We start from the raw sequence: 24,263 nt of genomic DNA, 5'->3' as shown, positions 1-24,263 counted from the left end.
TCACCTTATGAGACTTGAGCTGCTCCCTAACACTGCCAAAATCATTCCACTCGAGCTCCACGCCCACAACGCCCTCAGCCTGAACGACCCAGTTCTCCACGCTCTGGGCGACGTCTTCGACCGCGTGCGCAAGGTCTGCGGCCTCCGAGAGCTCCTGAGTTCTGTCAGCAGTGGACGCCTGCAGAGACAGCCACTGGTGATTGATGGAGGCGATGGTCTTCTGGACGTCTTGCTTCTCGCTCTGGTCGGAGCTGTGTCGGATGATGTCTCCTCCCTTGGAGCGCAGCTTGTCTAGGCTCTGCTTGAACTCCTCGAACTGGGAGAGAAGAGTCTGCAATGACACAGAGAGAAGAACGATTTAGCGTTGATTTGTATGATGATGTGTTGCATCATGAATGGTACTATACAGTTGTACCTGAAGCGATGACTGGACACACTGGGAATCAGTCGAAAGTCTTTCATGGCTCGTTCATTATGGTCACGATTATAAACAAAGGGACACCAGAGGTTGTACTTTATTGAATGGTGACCTTTTATCGGAGGGGTCTCAAATTGTAGGTACCATCGGGTTCGTTTAGAGAGAGTTGCTATTTTGAAGAGCGCTAGGAGATGAATGAAGCAAACGAATTCTGTCATATTTGACCTGCAGTAGTGTAGTGGACAATCTCTGTACCGTCACTGAGGCGCATAAAGAAACAGAGACAGAGAGAGAGAGCACACACACACACACACACACCGAAGACGACAAGACTGCCGCAAGAATCAAAACCGACAATAATAATGATATATACCTGAAGCACAACCCTCAGTTCTGGGACCGTGTCTTGGGGACTATAATTACTGACCCAGACAGTTACCTGCAATCGACCCTCAGTCCCCTAGCGTCTGTAAAACCTACATACTAAGCTACAATCGATTGCATTCTTTCATACATAACATTGCATCATCGCTCCGATCGGGGTCGTTAAAGGTGCAGTCCTTCCCGTATAAACGATTTGACTCACTATCTCAGACCTGAATCAAAAAACAAGAACGGTATTTATTGCCAATGCTATTGGAACGTTTCATTTGTGACAAAACAAAACGTTACATATTATACTGTACTTCGACCCAGTGGTCTTTATTACACCCCCGGTATAGGGGTGTGTATAGGTTTCACTGGATGTGTTTGTTTGTTTGTGTGTTTGTGTGTTTGTGTTCGCATATAGATCTCAAGAATGAACGGACCGATCGTCACCAAACTTGGTGAACAGGTTCTATACATTCCTGAGACGGTCCTTACAAAAATTGGGACCAGTCAAACACACGGTTAGGGAGTTATTGGTGGATTAAAATTATACAACGACTTATACAGGGACATCTTCATGGTCAAAGGGAAATAACCATTCTCACTCAGTCACTGCCACCAACTGAGAAGGTTATTTCCCTTTGACGGGGGTGTTTTTCCTACCTCTTAGGAATTTCTTGTATTTATATATTTTTAAGTAATTGTGACCCTCCACCACGGAATGAGTCGTATGTCACCTTTGCATGATTTTCATATTTGTACATTTTCCTAAAGAGTTTTTTATGCTCTATCCAGTGGTGAAAACCCGTTTTAGAAAAGAGCGAAAACTGTTCGAGTTATAAGCCTGTGACTAAGGTGACCCTCACACCGTTACCAGACACTCCCCGGACTTATATTAAGCCTAGCGCAGAACCGCGCGAGGTGACATGCGACTCATTTCGTGGTGGAGGGTCACAATTTGTTTAGACACTTTGGACTGGTCCCTAGTGTGTCCTGTAATCGCAGGTTTACCATATTAAATTTACCATACTTGTTTTTTGATTCTGAATTTTGGACCGTTAGCAGTCTATCTGTTTTCGGATTTGTTCTCCTGTCCAGGCTTTTACGACCACCCCTTCACGCAAAAACATACCACACGTCAACTGCTTACCTGCTCTATTTGCAGTGTGCGAATTTTTTTATGAATACATTTTGTATAATAAAAATAGTGTTAAATCCGCCAAATGGATTCATACAAAAATAATGTTTACAAATGCCCATCCCTCACTCAAAGCAACCAGGCGTTGTATACGTTGTATTCGTCCGCCAAATCAGATGTTATATTGCTTTTTAAGAGCACATTTATAAGCTTAGCTTGATGTGCCTCATTTATTTAATTGATTGTATGCGGCATTGTTATTTGTAATTTTCTGAATAAAATTGTTTAAACCAAAGCGGCCTTTTTGGATGTTTGGTGTATATATATATATGTGTGTATGTTCAAGTTGAGGAATGACCTTATCGCAAGTACAATCCTGGGCACATCTTATATAACGAACCGTTGTCGAATATATGGGAAGGAGTGTGCCTTTAGTTACCACTTCAAACGAACAAACACAGACCACGAACAGTTCTACACACAAGAGAAACCAATATTCACTTGCCCCTGCAATAATTATATTCAACAAAGCCACAACTGTTCTCGTACTATAGATCTCGAGACCCAGTCAAACATTGTGACTGTTACAATACTCCCAGGTACCTAAAGAGAGCAAACAAAAACCGTCCACACTATTGGCGAGTACGCAGACACGCATACCAGTGCTTTTAGTGTTATTTCTGCTGCTCTTCAGTCTAGTAAAATGTACTGTTTGACTTACTTTAAACACTGACACGCACGCACGCACGCATGCACGCACGCATACAAACACACACACACACACACACACACACACACACTCACACTCACACACACACACACACACACACACACACACACACACAACCACATCAAATTCTACAAGCAAACAAAAACAGCAACATACCACAGACAAAAGAAAACGAAATCTGAAACCTAACAAAAATCGTTTCGTGTAAAACCAAACAAAAGGTACACGCGAACACTATCATAACATATCAATCCATAGATCAACACAAATCATAACAATATTGACAAGTGCCTCACCTCGCGTGCGAAGCCAGACCCCTCAAAGACCTTTATTCCTGGCAGAACACTGGCTATGCAGCACGAATTCAATCAGGACACATTGCCACACTTCATAATCCAAACACCGCACACACAGACGCACACACAGAGAAACAAGTCCTAGTCTGATTTCCTTTAAAATGCTCAAGACTTTGTGCAAGGTTTAAATGTCTTGTTTAGTTCATGAGATTTCCAAATACATTTTTTTCCAATTATTCTTCAGATTTGTCAGGTAACTCCAGAATGTATTGTGTCGCTGATTATTTCACTTTTTTTTTTTTTTCGTCTCCCGTTCTTTTCTTTATCTGACGATGTTGTTTCACACAAGAACTTGATATCAACAAACAAAAGCTCAACCAAACAATCTTTAAACAAAAAATACCACCACACGCTTGCAGTCCTCCAGAAACACCTGAGAGTGAGACCTTGCAGACCTTTAAACGTGTTCCCTTTACAACGCAAGGTGCAGGCACTATACAGCACAAATCCACACCAAGGTAAATTCCGTGTACGCTACAATAGGTGGAGGAATTTTTTAAATGTTGATCAATCACTTCCCGATCGATCCCGCCCCTCCCGCCCTCTCACGGTGCTCCCGCCCTGGCACCGAGTCAGAATCAAAGACCAAGAAGAAACTCAACCAACCTCAAACCGACAAGCGTATAGAGACTTGTAGGACTGTGCTTTAGAGAAGGCAAGGGGGTGGGTGGTGGTGTAGTGGAGAGAAGGGGAAGAGGGGGGGGGGGTGAGGGTTAGCAGATAACAAAGGGTAAGCTATGCTAATAACTAACGGGACTTGTAGGCAAATACACTACCCTCTGTCCAACAAGCAAAGACAGAACCTGGCCCGGGGGAGACCTACCCGTGTCTTGAACACAGGCACTTGGGCACTGAGTGTAAGGCGAGGGGAGCTGTCCTACAACTTTTTGTTCTATTGATATTCGAAGACAGGAGGAGAGCTCACCCCACCCCAGTGTCATGTTGGTTGTTGTTTTCAAATTCTCTTAAACCTATTTGGCTATTCGGGACCGATTCAATTTAGTTTCCTTTCTCAGTTTACATGGTGGTCTGTGTGTTTGAAACTATTTACATTTGGGTCTATCACAGTCCAGTGTCATGTGCCTGTGGTTTTAGTACTGTTTGGCAGTGGTACCCTTTTGTGTGGTTTCCTATCCAAGGGTACCAATAGGAGGGGGTGCCCAATAGCCCTCCCAATGGTATATCGATTGTTGTACCCACTAGATCAATCATTGTCGCAACTGGGTTCAGCCAATTTCGATCATGAAGCTATAGGCTTTGATCTCGGACAAGAAAACGTATAAAGGAATTTATTATCAGAATAATTCTATAAGACGGACCTGCTTGATAAAAAATAGAAAAAGTCGAAAAGGGGGATGGGGTTGCGGGAGAAATGTAAAGAAACAGAAAATGGATTATATGTACTGACAGAAGCAGTGGCACAATAAGCAGAAGACACTTTTCCTCGTTTGCAGCAGGTGCGCGTCCTTCATATATATAGTTGAAAGGAGACCGCACTCTCGATACTGATTTTGTATAGTTGAATGAAAACCGCACTCTCATCATACTGAAATCCATGCATGAGTGTTCGTTTGTATCTGTATGTGTGTCTTCATGTCGTTTTTGTTCTTTTTTTTCTTTCTTTCTTGGCTGTCCTTGCTTGCATGAGCGTTTGTGCACGGTTTGTGTGTCCATGTGTTCGTTTGTGTCTGTTTTGTGTTTTCGTGTTTTTTTTAATTCTTTCTTTCTTTTCTTGAGTGTGCTTGCTTGTGTGTATGTGTGCGCGTGTCGGCCACTACTGAAGTTCCTTCGATAAGAAGAGCAAAATTTGATATACACAAAAAAACTAACTAAAAAACATGCAAATACACCCCCCCCCCCCCCCTTCTCCTGGAACATGACCGCTCTACCAATGTTCACTTTCACTAACAATATAATCCCTCTATCACAGAATAACCAGACCCGTGTCTCAAGTTACCTGCCCAGAAGAAAAACCACAAACAAAAGAACGGAAAGTAGAAGAAAATGGCTGTTTACAGTTGACTGGCCGTCAACACACAAAACAAACTGGATTACATATAACACAACACTCCAAAGCTTTTGTGTGGAGAAACAGTGAGAGAGAGAGAGACGGTCCTAACGAAAACAGGTCCTATATCGTACTAAACGCGCAGGTTCAGACTTTTGTGATTCCAAGCAGCGGGGGTCTAATTACACCTAAAGAATTCGAGATCAGGCTTTAATGAGTTTTCTTTTTACTGGTCTCCCTGAGAGTCGGGCTTGGTTTTCCAAAGCAGCCCCGGCTGCATGTTTGTATTAAGAACGAGTGTGCAGTATCTCTGGTAGAGAACGGTAGTACAGTGGAACCCCGTTTTTAAGTCCCCCTATTTGGGACCACACCCCCCCCCCCCTTTTTTTTTTATTTTTTTTTTTTACAGGTTTTCCGTGAATAACCTCTGTAAATGTTCTTCCATTTCACGACTCCTTTCCTTTTGAAGGCCTGACTTTCTCAGATTCGTTTAGGTCTTTAAAAGGGGAGTTTTATTGTAAAACACCTGTTGGCCTTGGGCGATTTGATGGTTAAAATGGCACCGTTAGTATGGCTGGAAAAAATAGCTGGCCTTCAAAGTCATGCCTATCGGGACATAACTTTGAAAACGTTATCTTGCGAATGTGACCGTAACAAGTCTATGGGACATTTGCTGCGCCATAATTGAGACATATTCGATGTTTTAAGCATACTCGAACATGCTCCATGACTCTATGATAAATATTTAAATGAATATATGAATTCATGTGGTTGAACTGGCCCGACTCGATCTTCAGCGACAGTCATACCCTTTGCCCCATCCTGACCTTCACTTTTTCCATCCAAAGGGGGAAATGGTGTCATCTGTTGACACCGTGACCTTAAAGACACGGCGGCAAAGGTGGTCCACCAATACAGTACAGTGGTACCTCTCTTTCTAGACCTTCTAAAATCGGAGAAAATCGAAAGGCCTTAATTAATAAGGAGGAGGAGGTCTTAAGATTGGGATACATTTACAGAAATTGTGAACAGAATTTCAAAGAAATCAGGATCTTAAGGGGGGGTGGGCTGGGGTATAGGGAGAGGCTTAAATTGGGGTGCGCACATTAAAGATCCCACGATTGACAAAAGGGTCTTTCCTGGCAAAATTGTATAGGCATAGATAAAAAATGTCCACCAAAATACCCGTGTGACTTGGAATAATAGGCCGTGAAAAGTAGGATATGCGCCGAAATGGCTGCGATCTGCTGGCCGCGGATGTGAATGCGTGATGTATTGTGTAAAAAAATTCCATCTCACACGGCATAAATAAATCCCTGCGCCTTCAATATGTGCGCGATATAAATTGCATAAAAAAAAATTAAATAAAAAATATAAAAATAAATCCCTGCGCTTAGAACTGTACCCACGGAATACGCGCGATATAAGCCTCATATTGATTGATTGAAGTCGGGGATGTTAAAGGGGTCAACTGTAGTCTAATGAAACAGTGGCACACTCTGCATCCTCTATAAAATGGTCAAATATAGTGTGGTCCTTTTCACATTGTGAGATGCAGAAAGAGTAGAATAATGGGCATGACTATAATAACCGGCCTGCATAAATCAAAGGCTAAAATGAGTCAAGTCCAACCAAAACAGATGTTCCCTACATGATAAAAATAATAATACGAGAATTTATAACGCACACATGTCTCACCACAAGGCGACTCAAGGCGCACATAAACATAAACCTTTTGTAACAATATTTCTAACTAGCGTTTTTCTGCAAGTAGCAAAAAGGAATTAAGAACAGAATTAAAAAAAATAAAAATAAACAAAAATAAACAAAAACAGAATTGAAAGGAATGAAACAAGAAAAATTGGGTAATTCAACTACTGAACTCTAACCAAGCTACTGATAACACACAGAAATCAGAGGTAAGGGTAAAACCACACTCTCATCCAAACCTAGCGCTACCGTTTAACTCCAACTTTATCTGGTCCTCATTGATTTTCTATCAAAAGGTTTATTGACGTGTGTTGCTAACCTGCCAAAAGGACCGACAGGGGTTCAGGGGCAAACAGAGATAAGTCAATCTCTCAAGTACACGACATACAGATAACAGACTCGCACCCTTCAGAAAGCCTTCAACGTTTGACCCTGGAGGTCAGTGAAAACCCTTTTTTTTGTACCATTGAGTGTGTACATGCAGAATGCATACCTCTGTCTCATCATTTCTGTTTTACAGTTCAAATTAATGCTGTCATTCAAATTTACATGGACGCATGTACACTATAAAAACTCAGCCTGAATACATATAAAAGCTACCATGCAATAACTTCAGATGATCATTAAACTTCCTTAGTTCAAACTTTGATTTTTTATTTTGCTTACTTCCAGCCAATTTCAAATAGACAGTGCTTGGAAATAACTCTGTCAGAGCTATTATTGGCTGTGAAAGAGTTGCACCCCTTTAAAACAGTGAGGCAAACATATGCCACTGATCAGTAGAGGTAAGCAATCATAGTCCATCTCACACGGCAGAAATTAATATGTAAAGCGCTTAGAGAACGTCAAGCGCTATATAAATCTCCCATATAAATAAATAAAAGGTCGTGGACAGGCTCATAAGCACAAAGACAAACAGGCTCAGAGAGATAGACTCAAAGACTGACCAACTGTCACTCACCTACTGACCCTTAGACAGACAGACAGACAAACAGACAGACAGACTGACAGAGAGACAGACAGCAGAGAGATGGACAGAAGAGAAAAGAGAAAAAGACAGACACATACAGAGGATCAAAAAGACATAAAAACACATTCAAAAATGTGTATCAACACTGCACAACCTCAATGCATCCCATCTCCTCCTCATCCCTCACCCCACACCTCATCCCACTTTCAGTCTCACTCCAACTCACCTGGTGAGCATGCCTGGTCTGAGGAATGCTGATGATTCTCTCCTGCAACTGTTGGTCAGCTTCTTGCAGCCACTTTGTGACGATGGCCAGTGTGGCGCGATACTCTTCTCTGTCCTCCCGCAGGTGTTTCAGTTCCTCCATCTTCTCTCTCAGCGCTGCCGATAGCTGTGGGCAGAGTGGTTTGCATGAGTACAGAAGTTTGACAAAGCAAATTAAGATTAAGATTTTCTTGTTCTCAGGAGTGCGCAGAGAAAGAGAGAGAGAGAGAGAGAGAGAGAGAGAGAGAGAGAGAGAGAGAGAGAGAGAGAGAGAGAGAGAGAGAGAGAGAGGGAGAGAGAGGGAGGGAGGGCCGGAGGGAGGGAGGGAGAGAGACAGAGACAGAGAGACTGTGGTGTGGAATGGGTAAAAATAGGACTAGCACTCAAGTCTGAGACTAAGAAATAATAAACAAGAAGAGCAAACGCTCGATCGAGTCACTTTCGCAGTTCTGAATATTATATGAGGCATCAGATGGACAGGAAGAAATTGCTATTCACAACACAATACAGATGTAAATAATTTGATGTAAAGAATAATCCTATAAAGTTTGAATCAAATCCGATGAATAGTTTCAGAGATATGATATTTCAATTTTTTTCCTTCAAGACATACCTGTGACCTTGAAAAAGGTCAAAGGTCACCAAAGCAGACGTCAAAGTGTAGAGGTCACTGGGAGTCACGTTCACATAAAATTTGAGCCCGGTCACTTTTATAGTTTCCGAGAAAAGCCCAACGTTAAGTTGTGTGTTGCCGAACAGAAAAGGCTAGTTATCTCCCTTGTTTTTCTGATAACGTTCGTAAAAGGCTACAGATGTAAATACTTTGATGTAAAGAATAATCCTACAAAGTTTCAATCACATCCGATGAACTTTGTCAAAGATATAAAATGTCTAATTTTTCCTTTGACGCTGACCTGTGACCTTGAAAAAGGTCAAAGGTCAACGAAACCATCGTTAAAGTGTAGAGGTCATTGGAGGTCACGACTAAACAAAATATGAGCCGGATCGCTTTGATAGTTTCCGAGAAAAGTCCAACGTTAAGGTGGTGTCTACGGACGGCCGGCCGGATGGCCGGCCGGCCGGCCGGCCAGACTAACACTGACCGATTACATAGAGTCACTTTTTCTCAAGTGACTCAAAAACCAGAGATCTAAGTGCAGACATACAAACAAAGAAATAGACAGACAGACAGACAAACAAAGAAACAGACAGACAGACAGAGTGAAACCTAAACAACGGAAAGAGATACTAGTCAAAAGACAGATATTCAAACACTGTCAAATAAAACAAAATACAACACACATGTACGCACATTCATACAAACGACCCCTCCCCCTTTATTCACACAAACACAAGTAAGAGAGAGCCACAAAATCCCTTACCTCTTTCTCCAGGTCATGCATTTCCTCCAGCTGCTGACGCATCTCATACGGCACATCTCGACCCAGAGACGCGTATTTGGTTTCCTGGAGCATGGTCAGACGTCGCATCTGCTCCATACGAACCAGGATCTCTTGCTGGTAGATCTGTGCAAAATAAACACAATCACATGCTGAAAAAAATGTCAGAAACTAAAGCAAAGAAATTCCACCTTTATAAACGGAAATATAAATACAGTCGAACTCGCTTAAGACGAATCACTGGGGATCGGAAAAAAAGTTCGTCTTAACCAAAATTCGTATTAAGAAAATTGATTGATTTTTTTTTATTATTATTTTTTTTTTTTAAGTCTTGTACATTTTATGGTGTTTCAATTTGTTTCTTTCGCAACTTTCATGCTGCTTCACGTTTGGACAATAAAGTGACATATTCAGTTACATGTTCATGTGTGTCTCATGTTGAGTGATGATTGTTGAGTTTGAGTGAGAGTGAGCACACAGATGTTTCATCCAGTTGTTACGTGTTTGGTCACACACACACACTGACACTGTCCACATTCGCGGTGTTCCTATCATTTGTCCGGAATCACTTACCTTGGCGACGGGTAGCAAACCTTGGCCAATTTAGTTTTTTTTTGGGGGGTTGCAACATGATGTTCAAATCCAAATCGAAAGCACTGACTGACTGATAAACTATTGCGAACCGGCGAACGCAAACGTTGAGAGTGTGGTTTCCCTTGTCCAAGGGAAACCACTCTGGCATCTATATTTTTTGGCAATGGCTTCCGTTCAAAACATTGATGTTTCGTTTTTGGTATTCGCGAAGGAAATAAACGTCAGTCAGTCATTCATGTTCAGTGTCTGAGCTATCAATCACTTTGATTCTAAATTTGAAATTGTTTTGTGAGTACAGTGTAATCAGTCTTTATTCAGTGATCGGTTGAGCAATGGTTCAAGCAGTCGACGCAAGGGAAGACTTTGACACATGTATTCAAACTTCTCAAATTCCCATGATATGTCGATCTCGGGACGAGTTTAAAGATTTCGTCATAAGCGTGAGTAAATTACAGACATTATGCATGCTTGGGAATCCAAAAAGTGCTCGTTATAAGCATAAATTCGTAAAAAAGAATTCGTTTCAAGCATTTTTTTTAAGCATGAAGAAAGAGGTATTCAGTTGGGAACTTAAAGCTAATACGTTATAAGTCAAAATTCGTAACTAGCGTGTTCGTTTTAAGTGGGTTCGACTGTACCCCATAATGAAAGATTTGTAAGTGATTTTAGGTCTTGTGTGAGTTCTTGAATGCAGCTTACGGCATACATGCATTTAACATTGCTCTTGCCTAAACATTTCGACATGCAATGTTGATGTTTGACCTCATGTTAATATACGTAATACATATTTCTATTCCCCATGGATCAACTGAATTGTATTGCCGTTTAGCAGTTGTAGTGTGCTCATTTTCATTCACAGAACTGACTGATGTCTTATTTTGTGTCTATCTCACAAATGTCTTTCACTGGGGGTGGATGGTGCGCATGTGTGTGTGTGTGTGTGGGGGGGGGGTTTGTCTGAGCAAACGATGCTGACCTTGCACTTTTCCACATTGTCTGTGGCGTTATCAGCATCAGGATCCATGGCGTAAAGACTGCGCTGTGTATCAGTCAGCCAGGACAGGGTCTGCACCACCTCTGTGTGGAAGTTGTCTCGGTCATCCAGCTCGTCCTGTGTCTGGCTCAACTGCTCTGACACTGACCCTTGTAGTCTGAGAAAAAAAAAGAATTATTGTTAAGAATAAATGATGCAGCAGCAGCAGAAGTAGGATACAACACAATGTTTCTTTTCTGTCCCTGGATGACTAGACATTTAAAGTCCCATAAGACAAACTACTATACTGCAGATCACTGCAAGGTATTCTCATATAGATATCTAGATGTTACGCCCCTCAGATATGAGAGAAATTCAAGTTTTACGCCCTCACGGCAAAGCCATCAGGGGCATGTTCCTGGGTTTTAACCCGACTTTAGATGAGAAACACAAGTGTATGCGTGTTTAGGTGATATCAGCTATCTGCACTTATGGCAGAATGACCGAGGTCTTTTTCATGCCACTGTGGTGACACGGGGGTGGGACATGAATACCGTCTCTGGGTCTGCACATAAAGTTGACCCGTGTCCGTCCCGGCCCGAATTCGAACCTGCGACCTTAGGATCACAAGTCTAGTGCTCTACCACCTGAGCTACCCGGGCCCCTCGCCCCTCAGATATTATTTTATATCTTTTTAAATAGCTACATGTTTTCTTATCTCCCTTGACACCGAGGGCCACCAGATGAGTGTTTTGCTTCATAATAATTAAGACTTTCATTCATGAAAGCTAAACCAGGTAAAAAAAAAAAAAAAGCACTGACCTTTCATAGTTCTCCAGCAGCTTGATGAATTGGTCTTGCAGTGTGACCTTAGCCTCTGCACTGGGCAGAGCTTTCTGTAGCGTTGCGCTGGACATCTTCAGTCTCTCTATCTGAGGGTTGACGCTGTCCAGTTCATCATTCACACTCTGAAACAAAAAAGCAGATTTCCCACTTATTCAAGTGCTATTGAGGACATCGTGTTGTGTAGACTTGATGTGCTGCTACGGATGCAAGAAACCATTCAGTGAGTCAAACCATTTCTTTGTAATAACAACAGCCTTCTTTTGTCTCTTCCAGTTCTCAAATAGAAATACTATTAAAATGAGGGGAAAATAGAATTACTGTAACAATAAAAACAGCAAATTTGAGTATGCATAATTTAAGTATTACAGATTTTTTTCCCTTTTCAGGATGAAAGTCGCTTGTTCATTTCAATGCTTGTTATTCTCTCAGGTGCCAGGAGAGTCTGGTTCTGAATAACTCTCACTCTGTTGCACATGTCGCATGCATTTAGAACGCTTACTTCCCTTCGTTTATCAGATCATTTTTGGCTCACGTAAGTGTAGCCTATGCGATCGTAACTTTGTCTGTCTGTGCGTGCGTGTGTGTGTGTGTGTGCGTGTGTATGTCTGTGGTAGAAACTTTAACATTTCGTCATTTGAAGACGTCACATTATGACGTAAGAGGGTTAGACGTCACGCGAAGGAATTACTGAAAGTCTTGGTCATTGTTATTTTGAGCGGGCCGAGACTAGTTGGCAGTCGTGTCCCTGTAAGTAGGTGCTACATGCAGACAGACAGATCTAGATCTAGTGTCTCGCTTTCTTGCACAGTGTCACCTATGCTTACTGTGTGTGTGTGTGTGTATGTGTGACGGAGTGATTGAGTTTGTGTTACTGTTTGTCGATTTCTTATGTGAGCCTTGAAGGCTTCGCCTCTTGTTGATAGTAAGGATTAAGCTGTAAAATTACCATGCCTACAAGAAATCCACAATGAAAAATTGATGGCTTTCTCCTAGCATAAGCTCTATCTGTTTGCTTTTCCACTCAAATGAGACCTCTTGAAAGAAAACTGACCCTTAGCACGTCCAGCTGCTCAACCAGTTCTGCCTGTGTGTCTGCTGTCGTGGTGACGGTTGCCATGGTTTCCTGTGCAAAGCTGATCACATCCTCCGCCCCATTCACACTGGTGCTGAACTCCTGCCACTGGCTGCTCAGCTCCTGGAAAGCAGCACAGGCAGTCTTCCCATTAGATAATACAAGATACAAGATACAAGATACAAGATATTTATTCACCAATTTTGCAAAAGGATTTCATCTTGGCACGGCACGGTAAAAATAAAATAAAAACCAACCAGACACATATGCAGACACACATCACCATGCATGCATACATACGTACATTACACTGTCATGCACACACAGACACAACTCACACACACACACACACACACACACACACACACACGCACACACACACACACACACACACACACACACACACACACACACACAATTATTTACATTCTCACACATAACCAGCCACATATCTACATCACAAATTCACATCGTCGCCTTGTAAACGTAAAAACCATATCAGTTTAAAAGGGGTGCCAGTAATATCAATACAACATTAGTGAATACTAGAACAATACCTAAAATTTATAATCCATTTAAAAGTAAGTAGTACATGTAATTATTATCATTTAGTCAGATCATCACATAAAATTATATAATCATGATCTAGACAGTTTAAAACAACAGTATTAACAGACTATCACAGATCCACTCAAGCACCTGAACTTAGAGTCGCATTGCACAAAACTACTACCATCACAGAACTACTCCAGCACCTAAAAAATAAGGACCATTCCACATTGCACATATTTCCACTATCACAAGTTATGAGAACAGTAATGGAATGCAGTGAAAGGACTAAGTAACAAAAGAACCCCCTCCCCCCCCAATCCTATAACTACAGTATATTACAACGTCTTCACTACAGGAGTTGTCAGTACAGCATGGGGGATGAAGCTAGAGCGAAAGCGACTAGTTCTGGCTTTCAAAGCTCTGTAGCGCCTACCAGATGGAAGAGGCTCGAAGAAGTGGTTTGCCGGGTGGGAGGGGTCGCGAACAATCTTTCCTGCTTTCCGACCTGAGCGCAACACCAAGGGATGCAAAAACAAAACGGACCATTACCCATGATACACACCAAGGTTTACTAATTATGAAATAAAGGGTTGTTTTGTTTTGTCCTGAAGTAAACATGTCAATAATTTAAACTTTCTTGTTTTTGATTGAAGGTTTATTTAATTTATTATAAAAAAAAAGTATAAATGATGATCTAACTTAAAAAAAAACAAACACCACAAATAAATTAATGTAAGCGTGCAAAGATGGAAGTGGGAGTTTGCAAATACACTAAACATCAACATCAAGAGAAAACAAGTCGTGTGAAGCGATATAAAACATTTAGTCAAGCTGTCGGCATCGAAGTAACAGATTAACACCAAAAAACAGTCATTGTCGAGACCATATTAAGATAGTCTCCACTAACCACACCAAAAAACCGAGACAGGTCACGCTCGTCTCCGCTTAGCGCGCTAACGCAGTACTTACTTAAACCAATTTTCTGTAATTCTGAGCACATTTTTATAGTAAACATGGCATATGTATATGTTTTAGAAATCAGGAGAATTGGGGAATACAATGTAATCATTTTTGAATCTGTTAGTGAAAATTCGATTTTAATGACAACTTTAATGAGCAAACTAATTAACTAATTGTTACGCTGCGGAGCTGAAATTCAATCGCATAGTCCGGACTTCGTCAAAGATTGCTTGACCAAACTTTCAATCAATTTGATTGAAAAATGAAGGCGTGACAGTGCGGCCTCAACTTTCACAAAAAGACGGATATGACGTCATCAACAACATTTATCGAAAAAATGAAAACATTGTCCGGGGATATCATACCCAAGAACTCTCATGTAAAATTTCATGAAGATCGGTCCAGTAGTTTTTTCTGAATCGCTCTACACATACACAGACACACACACACACCACCACCCTTGTCTCGATTCCCCCTCTATGTTAAAACATTTAGTCAAAATTTGACTAAATGTAAAAAAGAACAAACAACATTTTTTTGAGTCACTTGAGAAAAAGTGACTCTATGTAATCGGTCAGTGTTAGTCTGTCCGGCCGGCCGTCCGGCCGTCCGTAGACACCACCTTAACGTTGGACTTTTCTCGGAAACTATCAAAGCGATCGGGCTCATATTTTGTTTAGTCGTGACCTCCAATGACCTCTACACTTTAACGATGGTTTCGTTGACCTTTGACCTTTTTCAAGGTCACAGGTCAGCGTCAAAGGAAAAATTAGACATTTTATATCTTTGACAAAGTTCATCGGATGTGATTGAAACTTTGTAGGATTATTCTTTACATCAAAGTATTTACATCTGTAGCCTTTTACGAACGTTATCAGAAAAAACAAGGGAGATAACTAGCCTTTTCTGTTCGGCAACACACAACTTAACGTTGGGCTTTTCTCGGAAACTATAAAAGTGACCGGGCTCAAATTTTATGTGAACGTGACTCATTGTGTTGTGAATAGCAATTTCTTCCTGTCCATCTGATGCCTCATATAATATTCAGAACTGCGAAAGTGACTCGATCGAGCGTTTGCTCTTCTTGTTTAAACGGGCTTTTATGAATGCAGACCGACAGAGAAAGAGACAGACAGACACAGACACACACACACACAGACACATGTACACACACACACACACACACACACACACACACATGTACACACACACACACACACACATACACACACACACAGAGACTGACACACAACCAGACTGACACACACACACATGATTTTGCCTCACACACCCACACCTCCACTCCCCCATAACACACCTCCATGGCTGCCTGCTTTCCTTCAGCGTGTGACACAAGCTCCTCCCATCGGTGGTTGAGAGTCAGCATCAGGCGATTGATGTTCGACGCACTGTCAGGGTTGGCTGTGCGTAGCAAGGACCTGGCCGTTTCGTTCACAGCTCCCACGCTGTTTCGCGTATCCTCCAGTTTGGCTGTGAACACCTGTTGTGAGCATTTCACATGATCACTAAATGTGCAGTTTGAAGACTATCTATTTATTTCACTTTAATCTTCCTATGATGAGCATCAATCTGTACCACTTTCTGTGTGAATTCTGTCATACAATTTTGTTTTATATTTGGTCAGGCAAACTCCTATATTGTTTTCCATAAGCTTTGACTTATGTTTGACATGTCCCAGGTAGTATTTTGTCGTCAGGTATCTAAGTCAACATCACAACCCATTCCTAGCAACATAGAATATATCCCTATGAACAAAACTTTCCACATAATTATTGTAAGTGGTACAAGGGACTTAACTCATCACACACTACACCGAAGAAACTGTCCAAAGTACTGGACAGTTCTGCAGGAGGAAATATTGAGTGCTAGAAACAGAATCAGTACAGTGGAACCCCCCATTTTAGAAATCCCAATTTAAGACGCCCTCCCTTTCAGGACCCTGGGTTGTTTTTTTTTAAAGATTTTACCATCTCTGGAATTCTACCCCCATTTTAAGACGCCATCCTTTATAAGACCTGATTTTTCCAGTTTTTTGAAAGTCTTAAAAGAAGGGTTCCACTGTATCCTCTTTGCTAGAACTAAAGGCTTTCAGTTAGCCAGGGTTGAGGGATAGCCTTACCTTAACCCTTTCCAGCTGTGCGTTGAGTTCCTGAGGAGAGGTGAGTGTACCAGTCTCCAGCTCCTGCAACTCTGACTCTAGTTGCTCCAGGCTCTCGCTCAGTCCATGCATACCCTCCTGAAACAACAGCAATAGGTTAGATACAGTTAATATATGTTTAGTTTCGCCGCCATCTTGCAAGCGAGTTTCATTGATGATTTTGAGATAAGTTCATTATTTGTATCATCAGTGTTTGTCTGTCTGTCTGCTTCAAAGGCCTCTGGGTCGTCGTACTGTAAATGTAACGTTTTGTTTTGTCAATAATCAAACGTTCCAATAACCTACCATTCTTGTTTTTTTAATTCTAAAATGAAGACAATAGCTTCTACACACACCAGCTTTAAATACCTCTGACTTACCTGGTAACTGTGCAACTCTCCTGTCTTAGCTTCAAGCAGTTGCTGTTTCTTCTGAGAAGAGGCGGTGACGTGCGCCAGTCGCTTGTTAACGCTGGCAAGCGATTTGTGAAGGGTCTCTGTGTCGTTGGAGTCTAGGGTGTTGAGTAGTTTGTCCGACAGCTCCGTAACCTGCTCCACTTCATCCTGACACAGGCTGGCCTCCGAGAAATAGTCCTGTAAAGAGCAGAATAGAATTCAATCAGTGGAACTATGACTGGCGCTGTGGCGGGGTGGTAAGACGTCGGCCTCTTAATCGGAAGGTCAAGGGTTCGAATCCTGGCTGCGGCCGCCTGGTGGGTTAAGTGTGGAGATTTTTCCACTCTACAAGGTCAACTTATGTGCAGACCTGCTAGTGGCTTATCCCCTTTGTGTGTACACGCAAGCACAAGACCAAGTGCGCACGGAAAAGATCCTGTAATCCATGTCAGAGTTCGGTGGGTTATAGAAACACGAAAATACCCAGCATGCTTCCTCCGAAAGCGGCGTTTGGCTGCCTAAATGGCGGGGTAAAAACGGTCATACACGTAAAATTCCACTCGTGCAAAAACACAAGTGTATGTGGGAGTTTCAGCCCACGAACGCAGAAGAAGAAGAAGTGGAACTTTGTCTTTGAGAAATCATGTGTGTATAAGTGACAATGTTTGCCCTTTTTTTGCATGGTTGTGCTCACTGCAACATTTTGTGTACATTTTGAGTCGTTCGGGTGTCTTATACTTCTTATCCATATCACTGAGCTGAAATTGGTCTTGCACTCAAAGTCAGTGCGACCCCTGCTTTATTGTCATTCATATTTATTTGGCAAAGAAAAACAAACAATACTGCCATCTCGATTATGGTTACATTAAAAAAGGTGTAAATTCACGAATATCAAAATGCTGAAAACACAGAAAATGCATCAGCAACAGTTATACTGAACCGTTATTCTAGAGTCATTTCTTTCTGTACCTATCATAGCGTGTCACAGTGGAGGCCTCGAACATGCGCCCCCTTCAGGGGGTCTCAATCATGACAGACAATTTCCACACGCAAACAGCAACAGGGGGGGGGGGGGGGGGAGGATCTTTTTCGTGCGCACTTGGTCTTGTGCTTGCGTGTACACACGGGGGTGTTCGGACACCGAGGAGAGTCTGCACGCAAAGTTGACTCTGAGAAATAAATCTCTCGCCGAACGTGGGGACAAACTCACGCTGACAGCGGCCAACTGGATACAAATCCAGCGCGCTACCGACTGAGCTACATCCCCGCCCTGCAAACAGCAACAAGGGAGTTGAGTAAAACTCACAGTGAACTCAGACAGCGTCTGATCAAGCGTACTGTAGTCAAGGCCATCTACGCCAGAGTCCAGCATTTCCTCCGCCCCTCTCAGCCAATCAGAGACCTGACGCATGGACGTCTCCAGTTGCTTCCTGTCTATCTTGGCTTCCTGCAGATACTGCTCCTTCTTCTCTATGGCGCCCTGCAAAACAGCAGGGAAAAAAGACTTAAATTCTGTCTTAAAAGGAGATTAAACCATGCACCTATACGCACAGAAGCTACATATGTATAGATATTCCAAAGTATGGTAATGCCTGATATGCATGCACGTGTAGCAGTTACAGAAAAAGCTCACAGACAAATTCACAGAAAATATTACCTCAGCCATACCTACACTAAGTCCACACTGAACCTGGTCAACTACAGTACAGCAGCTGGTAACTTGAATAAACATCGCCTTTATGTTCTTTTAAATTTCAACTTTTCGGTCTGAAAATGGCAAATGGACGCATAATATCAATTGCAATGAAATTTCAAAGACAAGGAACACTCTCTAACAAAGACACTTGGATATCGCCAATCTCTAGCAACTACTGCTAATAATAATAACACTTTTGTTAATAGCTTTTTTTCAATGCAAGATAGAAGTCTCAGGGCACTTAAATTTACAAAAAGCATTTGACATTAAAATTGTAAGGAAACAAACAACCAAAGAAAAACAATGAACGAACAAATGACAAAAATAGCAGGCGATATGAAGAATGCCTGAACACACCTGTATGGACAGCTGGAGGTCGTCAATCTCCTGCAGCTTGTGTGCAAAGGGTTCTGGCACCTGTTCCTGCAGCTCCTGGAAGTGTTGCCGCTCCATCTCTGCCTTCTGCTTGATCACGCTCAGCTTCTGCAGCGCCTCACCTGACACCACCTGCACCAAAACAAGTTTATAAGACTTTCAGATCTAGGGAGGGGGGGGGAGGGGTTCCTGGGTTCCGGAAGCTCCTCCCCCCTTACCTGGCAAATGTACCATGTTTTCTCAAGGAGAGACCGAAAGTACCCCTTTCAAATGCTAAATTGCAATAGCCTGCCAGGCATTGTCAAAAACCTGTCAAATATGCTATCAACGGCAGTAGGACTGACTGCTTGACAATTTATTTTCTAGTTTTTCAACACAAAAACCAGTAAAATACTGCACATTTCTGTTTAACGTGAACACTAGTTCATAGCAAATGATAACTGAATCTAGTTCACAGTCCAACTACACACGAAGAAAACACACAAAAAACACCCACCTTGTGTTTCTCCATGACAGGATCCACTTTGTCTGAATCTAGATGTAGAGGTCTTAGGGAGGCCAGGATGTCTTCCTTCGCCTCCAACCACTGTATCGTCTCGTTCATGGCCGCCTCAAAGTCATCACGGTCGTGCTGAATCTGTCGACACTGCTCCACCTGTGTGTCCAGCAAAGCAGAGAGGGCAGACAACTCTTCCTTTGCAGTCTCGACTTGCGCGAGGACGGTAGTTCTGTCCTCCTGGCTGCAGTCGATGGAAATCTGTCTGGCGTGATTTTCAGCGATGCTGACTTCTGGTTGAAGTGCCGTCAGCTTCTCTTTCAGTTCCTGGTAACAAAAGGGAATGATTGATTGCAATTAATTATAAAATTTCAAAAATAAATTTTGATTTAATTAATATACTTACCAACTCACATAGATAGCATTAACTTCAGTTAAAGTGCTAGGACACTGAACTACGCTTCACCCCAAAGGGGAAGCAACCCCCTAAAAAAGAACGGCCTTGACCTATAACCCAAGCTATACAAGAGTCGAGGTCATACCGTCACGTGACCTATCACGCGTGACTCAACCGCCGCCATGTTGAAAGCTCACTCCCATTGAAGAGATCTGTTCATTTTTAGGGAAACCCTAAGCAATAACTTCGTTTTGCGATAAGACATTGAAGCACTCTTACATGGCAACATGGGGAAATAATTCTGAAACAAAAACCGTATGCCATATAAGGCATGGTCCTTGGTGGTTATTTCACTACCGGTGTACTGCGCCTGCGCAGGATGTATACCGGTGAAACTCATTCCGTATTGAAAAACATACCCCTTTAAAAAATTTGCGGGGCAGGCTGGGAGGGAATTCAGTATGTGAGTTGGTAAGTATATTAATTAAATCAAAATTTATTTTTGAAATTTTATATTAAATTACATATTCTTACGCAACTCACATAGATAGCAGATTGCTAATTTAGGTGGTGGGCAAATGAACTCACAGTTAACATCTTGCAAGTATCTGGCCTGTAGCTACAATAGCTGGCAAACCGAAATTTCTGTTCTGCCGAGCACCAGATACGTCCCCAGGAAAACATAAAAAGACACAGAGTTGCCAACTGATACGGATTTCCCGTATCGGATACGGATTTTTCGTGATTTTCGAGTGATACGGCGTATCACGGGGATTGATACGGAAAAACTTCATTGATACGGGAAATTTCAAAAATGACATTTGTAAAAAAAAAAGGGGGGAGAAATATTCCGATTGGACGAAAGCGTGAGATCGGTTTCCGATCACGGTTCCGTTCATGTTTTGCTGTTCTTGAATGAGCTTCAATATCCCCCCGGCCTCCGAGTCCATGTCCGATGCTGATATTTTCGCGGCACTTGGTGCAAAACGCGAAATGTATGCCGTGTCTTGTCGATTCGGAGATGAAGTCATACTCTTGTTTGTAACTCTTTTCAAATTTTACAAGAACTTTCGGGCGCTGGACCGTTGTTTTCTTCATTTTGTGGTCGTCTGCTGCTGCTTCTTCTTCTGCTTCTCATCCACATTCGACTGAAGCGCATGGGCTAGCCACAAATCTCGCCTATTCTCGTTTAGTTTCGATTTTGATCACAGCGTTTGTGTGACGAAGCCTCGCGCTAAACGAGATTTCAGAAGTGAAACTACGCCGAGTACAGGCGCTTGAAAATACACTCCAGTCATTATTAACTATACTCGAAAAATGTTTAATCGGGAAACTTTTGCACTATTCGGGAAAATCCGTGACTGGACATAAAATCAGGAATGTGAAGAATGGATTTTGCCTGTGTTCATTATAGTTTATAGATAAATCATGAAATGATAATAAGAAAGCATATTCAATACACATCACTTTTTCATACAATTCAAATCAATACTGATTTTAGTTCATTATCAGAACAGAAGCACTGAAATCAGTATTGATTGGCATTTTATGATGAAATTGATTGATCTTTATACCATGCACCTCACTACCATAAACACAACTTTCAAATTCTGCCTTACGCGGTAATACCGCGGTGCCGCGCGCTATGTACAGTTTTTTGGCCTGATGATACAGTTTTTTGGTAATGTAATACAGGAAAACATTGATAGGGGTTGACATGTATGAAGACATCTTCTGCAGAAGATGTCTAGTAGATGTGTACTAAAATAGCGGGTACTTAAAATACCCCGCCGATAGAAACTCATGACTACGTCCTTGAACGTTCAATGAGCTGCATTCATGACTTATGTAAGTCTCTCAGACTTGAGAACAGGTAAAGAAGAGGCCTACACTCTGACCTCTTGAGCCCGTGCTGCCTGAAAAGGGAGGACTGACTGCCCCCCCCCTTTTTTCTTGCCACCACTGTAGGCATGCCTAATCAATGTGGCAGTCCATTTAGTTAAGGTTGACTTCACTAAATCATTGCCTCTAGAAGAGGCTAATTTTGTCAAGGATTAAACAATCCGAACTCAAAACCTCCAAAACTAGGAGCAAGTCCCAAGTCGGGACTGGAGATTTGCTTTCAGCCAACCAAAGGGAGGTTCCCTTTAATCACACTGGCTACAAAGAACCCAAGTGAAAATATTTTTGCGACCTAGCTGTGTCAGTGCAACTGATATCACATAAAGTCTTAATTCAGAGACGTGGGAGAAAATTCGGAAAGCCAGGATAGATGGTTCGCCACCCGCATTGAACGGAGAGAAGTGGAGTTCTTTCCGTTAATATACGCCATTAGTTCCAAGCCAGTCAAAGTGACACAAAAACGAAGACGCTGAACCCCTAAGAAATCTCTAGACCAGATCCAGAGTTGGGGCAGAAGCCCCTGAGCGTCTCAATGATTCCCGTACAGTAGACACCCGTGTGGCTCGAGTGTAAAAACGGCGCCCTCTTGCCAGCCTAAAGGACTGGCAACCAAGATTGAATGGGCCCATAATGTGCGACCAACAGGCCGCTCAAAGTAAAGTCTAGAGTATTATCCGGGAACAGGGAGACGAACATTTAGCAGAAGGTGATAGTACCGAGAGGCAAAACTTCTATCAGCGGCTTCTCCAAATTCACCAGAAGGAGTAGAAGCGCGTAGTGAGATAGAGTCCAATCCGAGTGGGCATTCTTGGCCGACTGACTAGAGTCTGCCAATACATAGAGCCTCTCAGAAAGGTACTTCACTGCTAATAAGATCTCGTGGTGGTAAAAACCACATCAAAACCTCGCATGCTCGCTGAGGCAGTGATAGGGAGCGAGATGCCACCCCCTGCTTATTGAGATAAAAGACCACTGTGGTGTTGTCTGATTGAATCAACACATGTTCTCCCCTGACAAGGGGAAAGAATTCCACAAGAGACAGAACTGCTTCGCTGGTGGAGAGAGAACCAACGGGAACGCCCTGCATGAGCAGTGGTGTGAGAATCCAAAGATTGGTTGTGTCTGTGAACCAGACAGGAAAAGACACTAACATGTTCCAGCTCTTCATTTGATTGCTTAGAAAACGAAACCAGAGCCCTGAAGATCTGAATTAAATAAAAAGTAGCCACTTCCGATCTATTTTGTATATCCAAAGGTGGAAGTAAACATAGGCACGATCTATAAGTGACCCAACAGGAAGGGCCCCAGTGCCTCCCTCAATAAAGTGGGAGTTCTAATCGCCCCTCCAGCCGTTGTGGGAAAACACAGAGGCAGAGAGAAGAGTGGAGCCGAACGCTAAGACTCCAGTTGACAAGTGCCAAGAGTATGCATGAAAGCGTGCTATTGTTTGCCCACTGAACCCTACCGCTAAATCGCCTCGAGGAGATAAGTGGTGGGTATTTGGCAACGTGCCATGCCGAGAAGACAAAAAACCAAAGCTGAGAACGGCCAGCTTAGCGCTTTTCTCTGATAAGAGAAGCCGAGGCCTGCCGTGGGCTTTTCCTTTTGCTGTGAGATTCTCTCTGTTAGAGAAGAGTCCGCGTGCAAAGAAGAGGATTCGCAAAGAAAACCCTCGAGCAAGGAAGAGATTTAAGTCTCACCGACAGAACAATACTGTCGGCCGAGGCCTTTTCCCAGACGAACAGCAAAGCTAAACCCTTTGTATATGTGTCCCGACAGAACACAAAGGCATCCCGTGAGTACGAAACCGCACAAGGGAAAGAACGAATCAAAGTCTTGTACCAAGACGCGGATAACAGACAGAAGAGCGGCCACAATCTTCCACAGCCAGGAGATCATTGTTCTTGAAAACAGACAGTTTCTCCTTGCTATGAACATTAAGATGTATGATCGACAAGTACGGTGCAACCGGAAGCGGTTCCGTAGTACGAAGAAAAGAATAAACTAAGTTCTTAGGCTTGGTGTAACCTAGGCCTACGGATATCGCTCAGCGAGTGAAGCGTTACTTGCGCGGGTGACGCAAGCGAAAGCAACGCCGCAACGCTGCCCACAAAGGCAGTGATGGAAAAGGAGAATCATATGAGAAAACTTCCACAAGGTCAAATTCTAGAGCCAGATAAGAAAGCGTCCCTGCGTGTGTAAACCGCATGTGCATAAAACCGTGCCGCGACAGACATTGTCCGGCTGAAACCTTAGCCAAAGAGGCCAGGAGTATGAGGACGTCTTTCACGCTAGAGTCGTTTCGAAAATCGAAAGGATTCAACGACACCGCGACCGACCGCGAAAGAGATCGAAGAAGTGTCTCTGAAAGAGACGCAAGTTCCAACGAGTATCTTCCCGTCTCCTCCAAACCAAGTAATGCGCCTTCAGAGTAAGCACAAGTTTGTCCAGACGATAGACATCCTCCCTGAGATTAGCCAACTC

General features: G+C 42.6%; 1 protein-coding gene across 1 annotated transcript in view; it reads right to left on the bottom strand.

Moving 5' to 3' along the window:
• The window catches only part of LOC138953165 (nesprin-1-like), a gene marked incomplete in the record, with an annotated part of 316,807 nt that overhangs the window by 93,982 nt on the left and 198,562 nt on the right, over positions 1-24,263 (bottom strand). The window contains 12 exon segments of the mRNA XM_070324965.1: positions 5-331; positions 7,926-8,090; positions 9,346-9,489; positions 10,934-11,108; positions 11,753-11,898; positions 12,828-12,971; positions 15,679-15,861; positions 16,501-16,617; positions 16,899-17,111; positions 18,220-18,393; positions 18,967-19,116; positions 19,481-19,807. Coding sequence (XP_070181066.1) covers positions 5-331; positions 7,926-8,090; positions 9,346-9,489; positions 10,934-11,108; positions 11,753-11,898; positions 12,828-12,971; positions 15,679-15,861; positions 16,501-16,617; positions 16,899-17,111; positions 18,220-18,393; positions 18,967-19,116; positions 19,481-19,807 — 2,265 coding nt within the window.

Source organism: Littorina saxatilis, linkage group LG17 (assembly GCF_037325665.1).
Source record: "Littorina saxatilis isolate snail1 linkage group LG17, US_GU_Lsax_2.0, whole genome shotgun sequence".
Classification (NCBI taxonomy): Eukaryota; Metazoa; Mollusca; class Gastropoda; order Littorinimorpha; family Littorinidae; genus Littorina; species Littorina saxatilis.
This window is presented reverse-complemented; position numbering and strand designations above follow the sequence as displayed.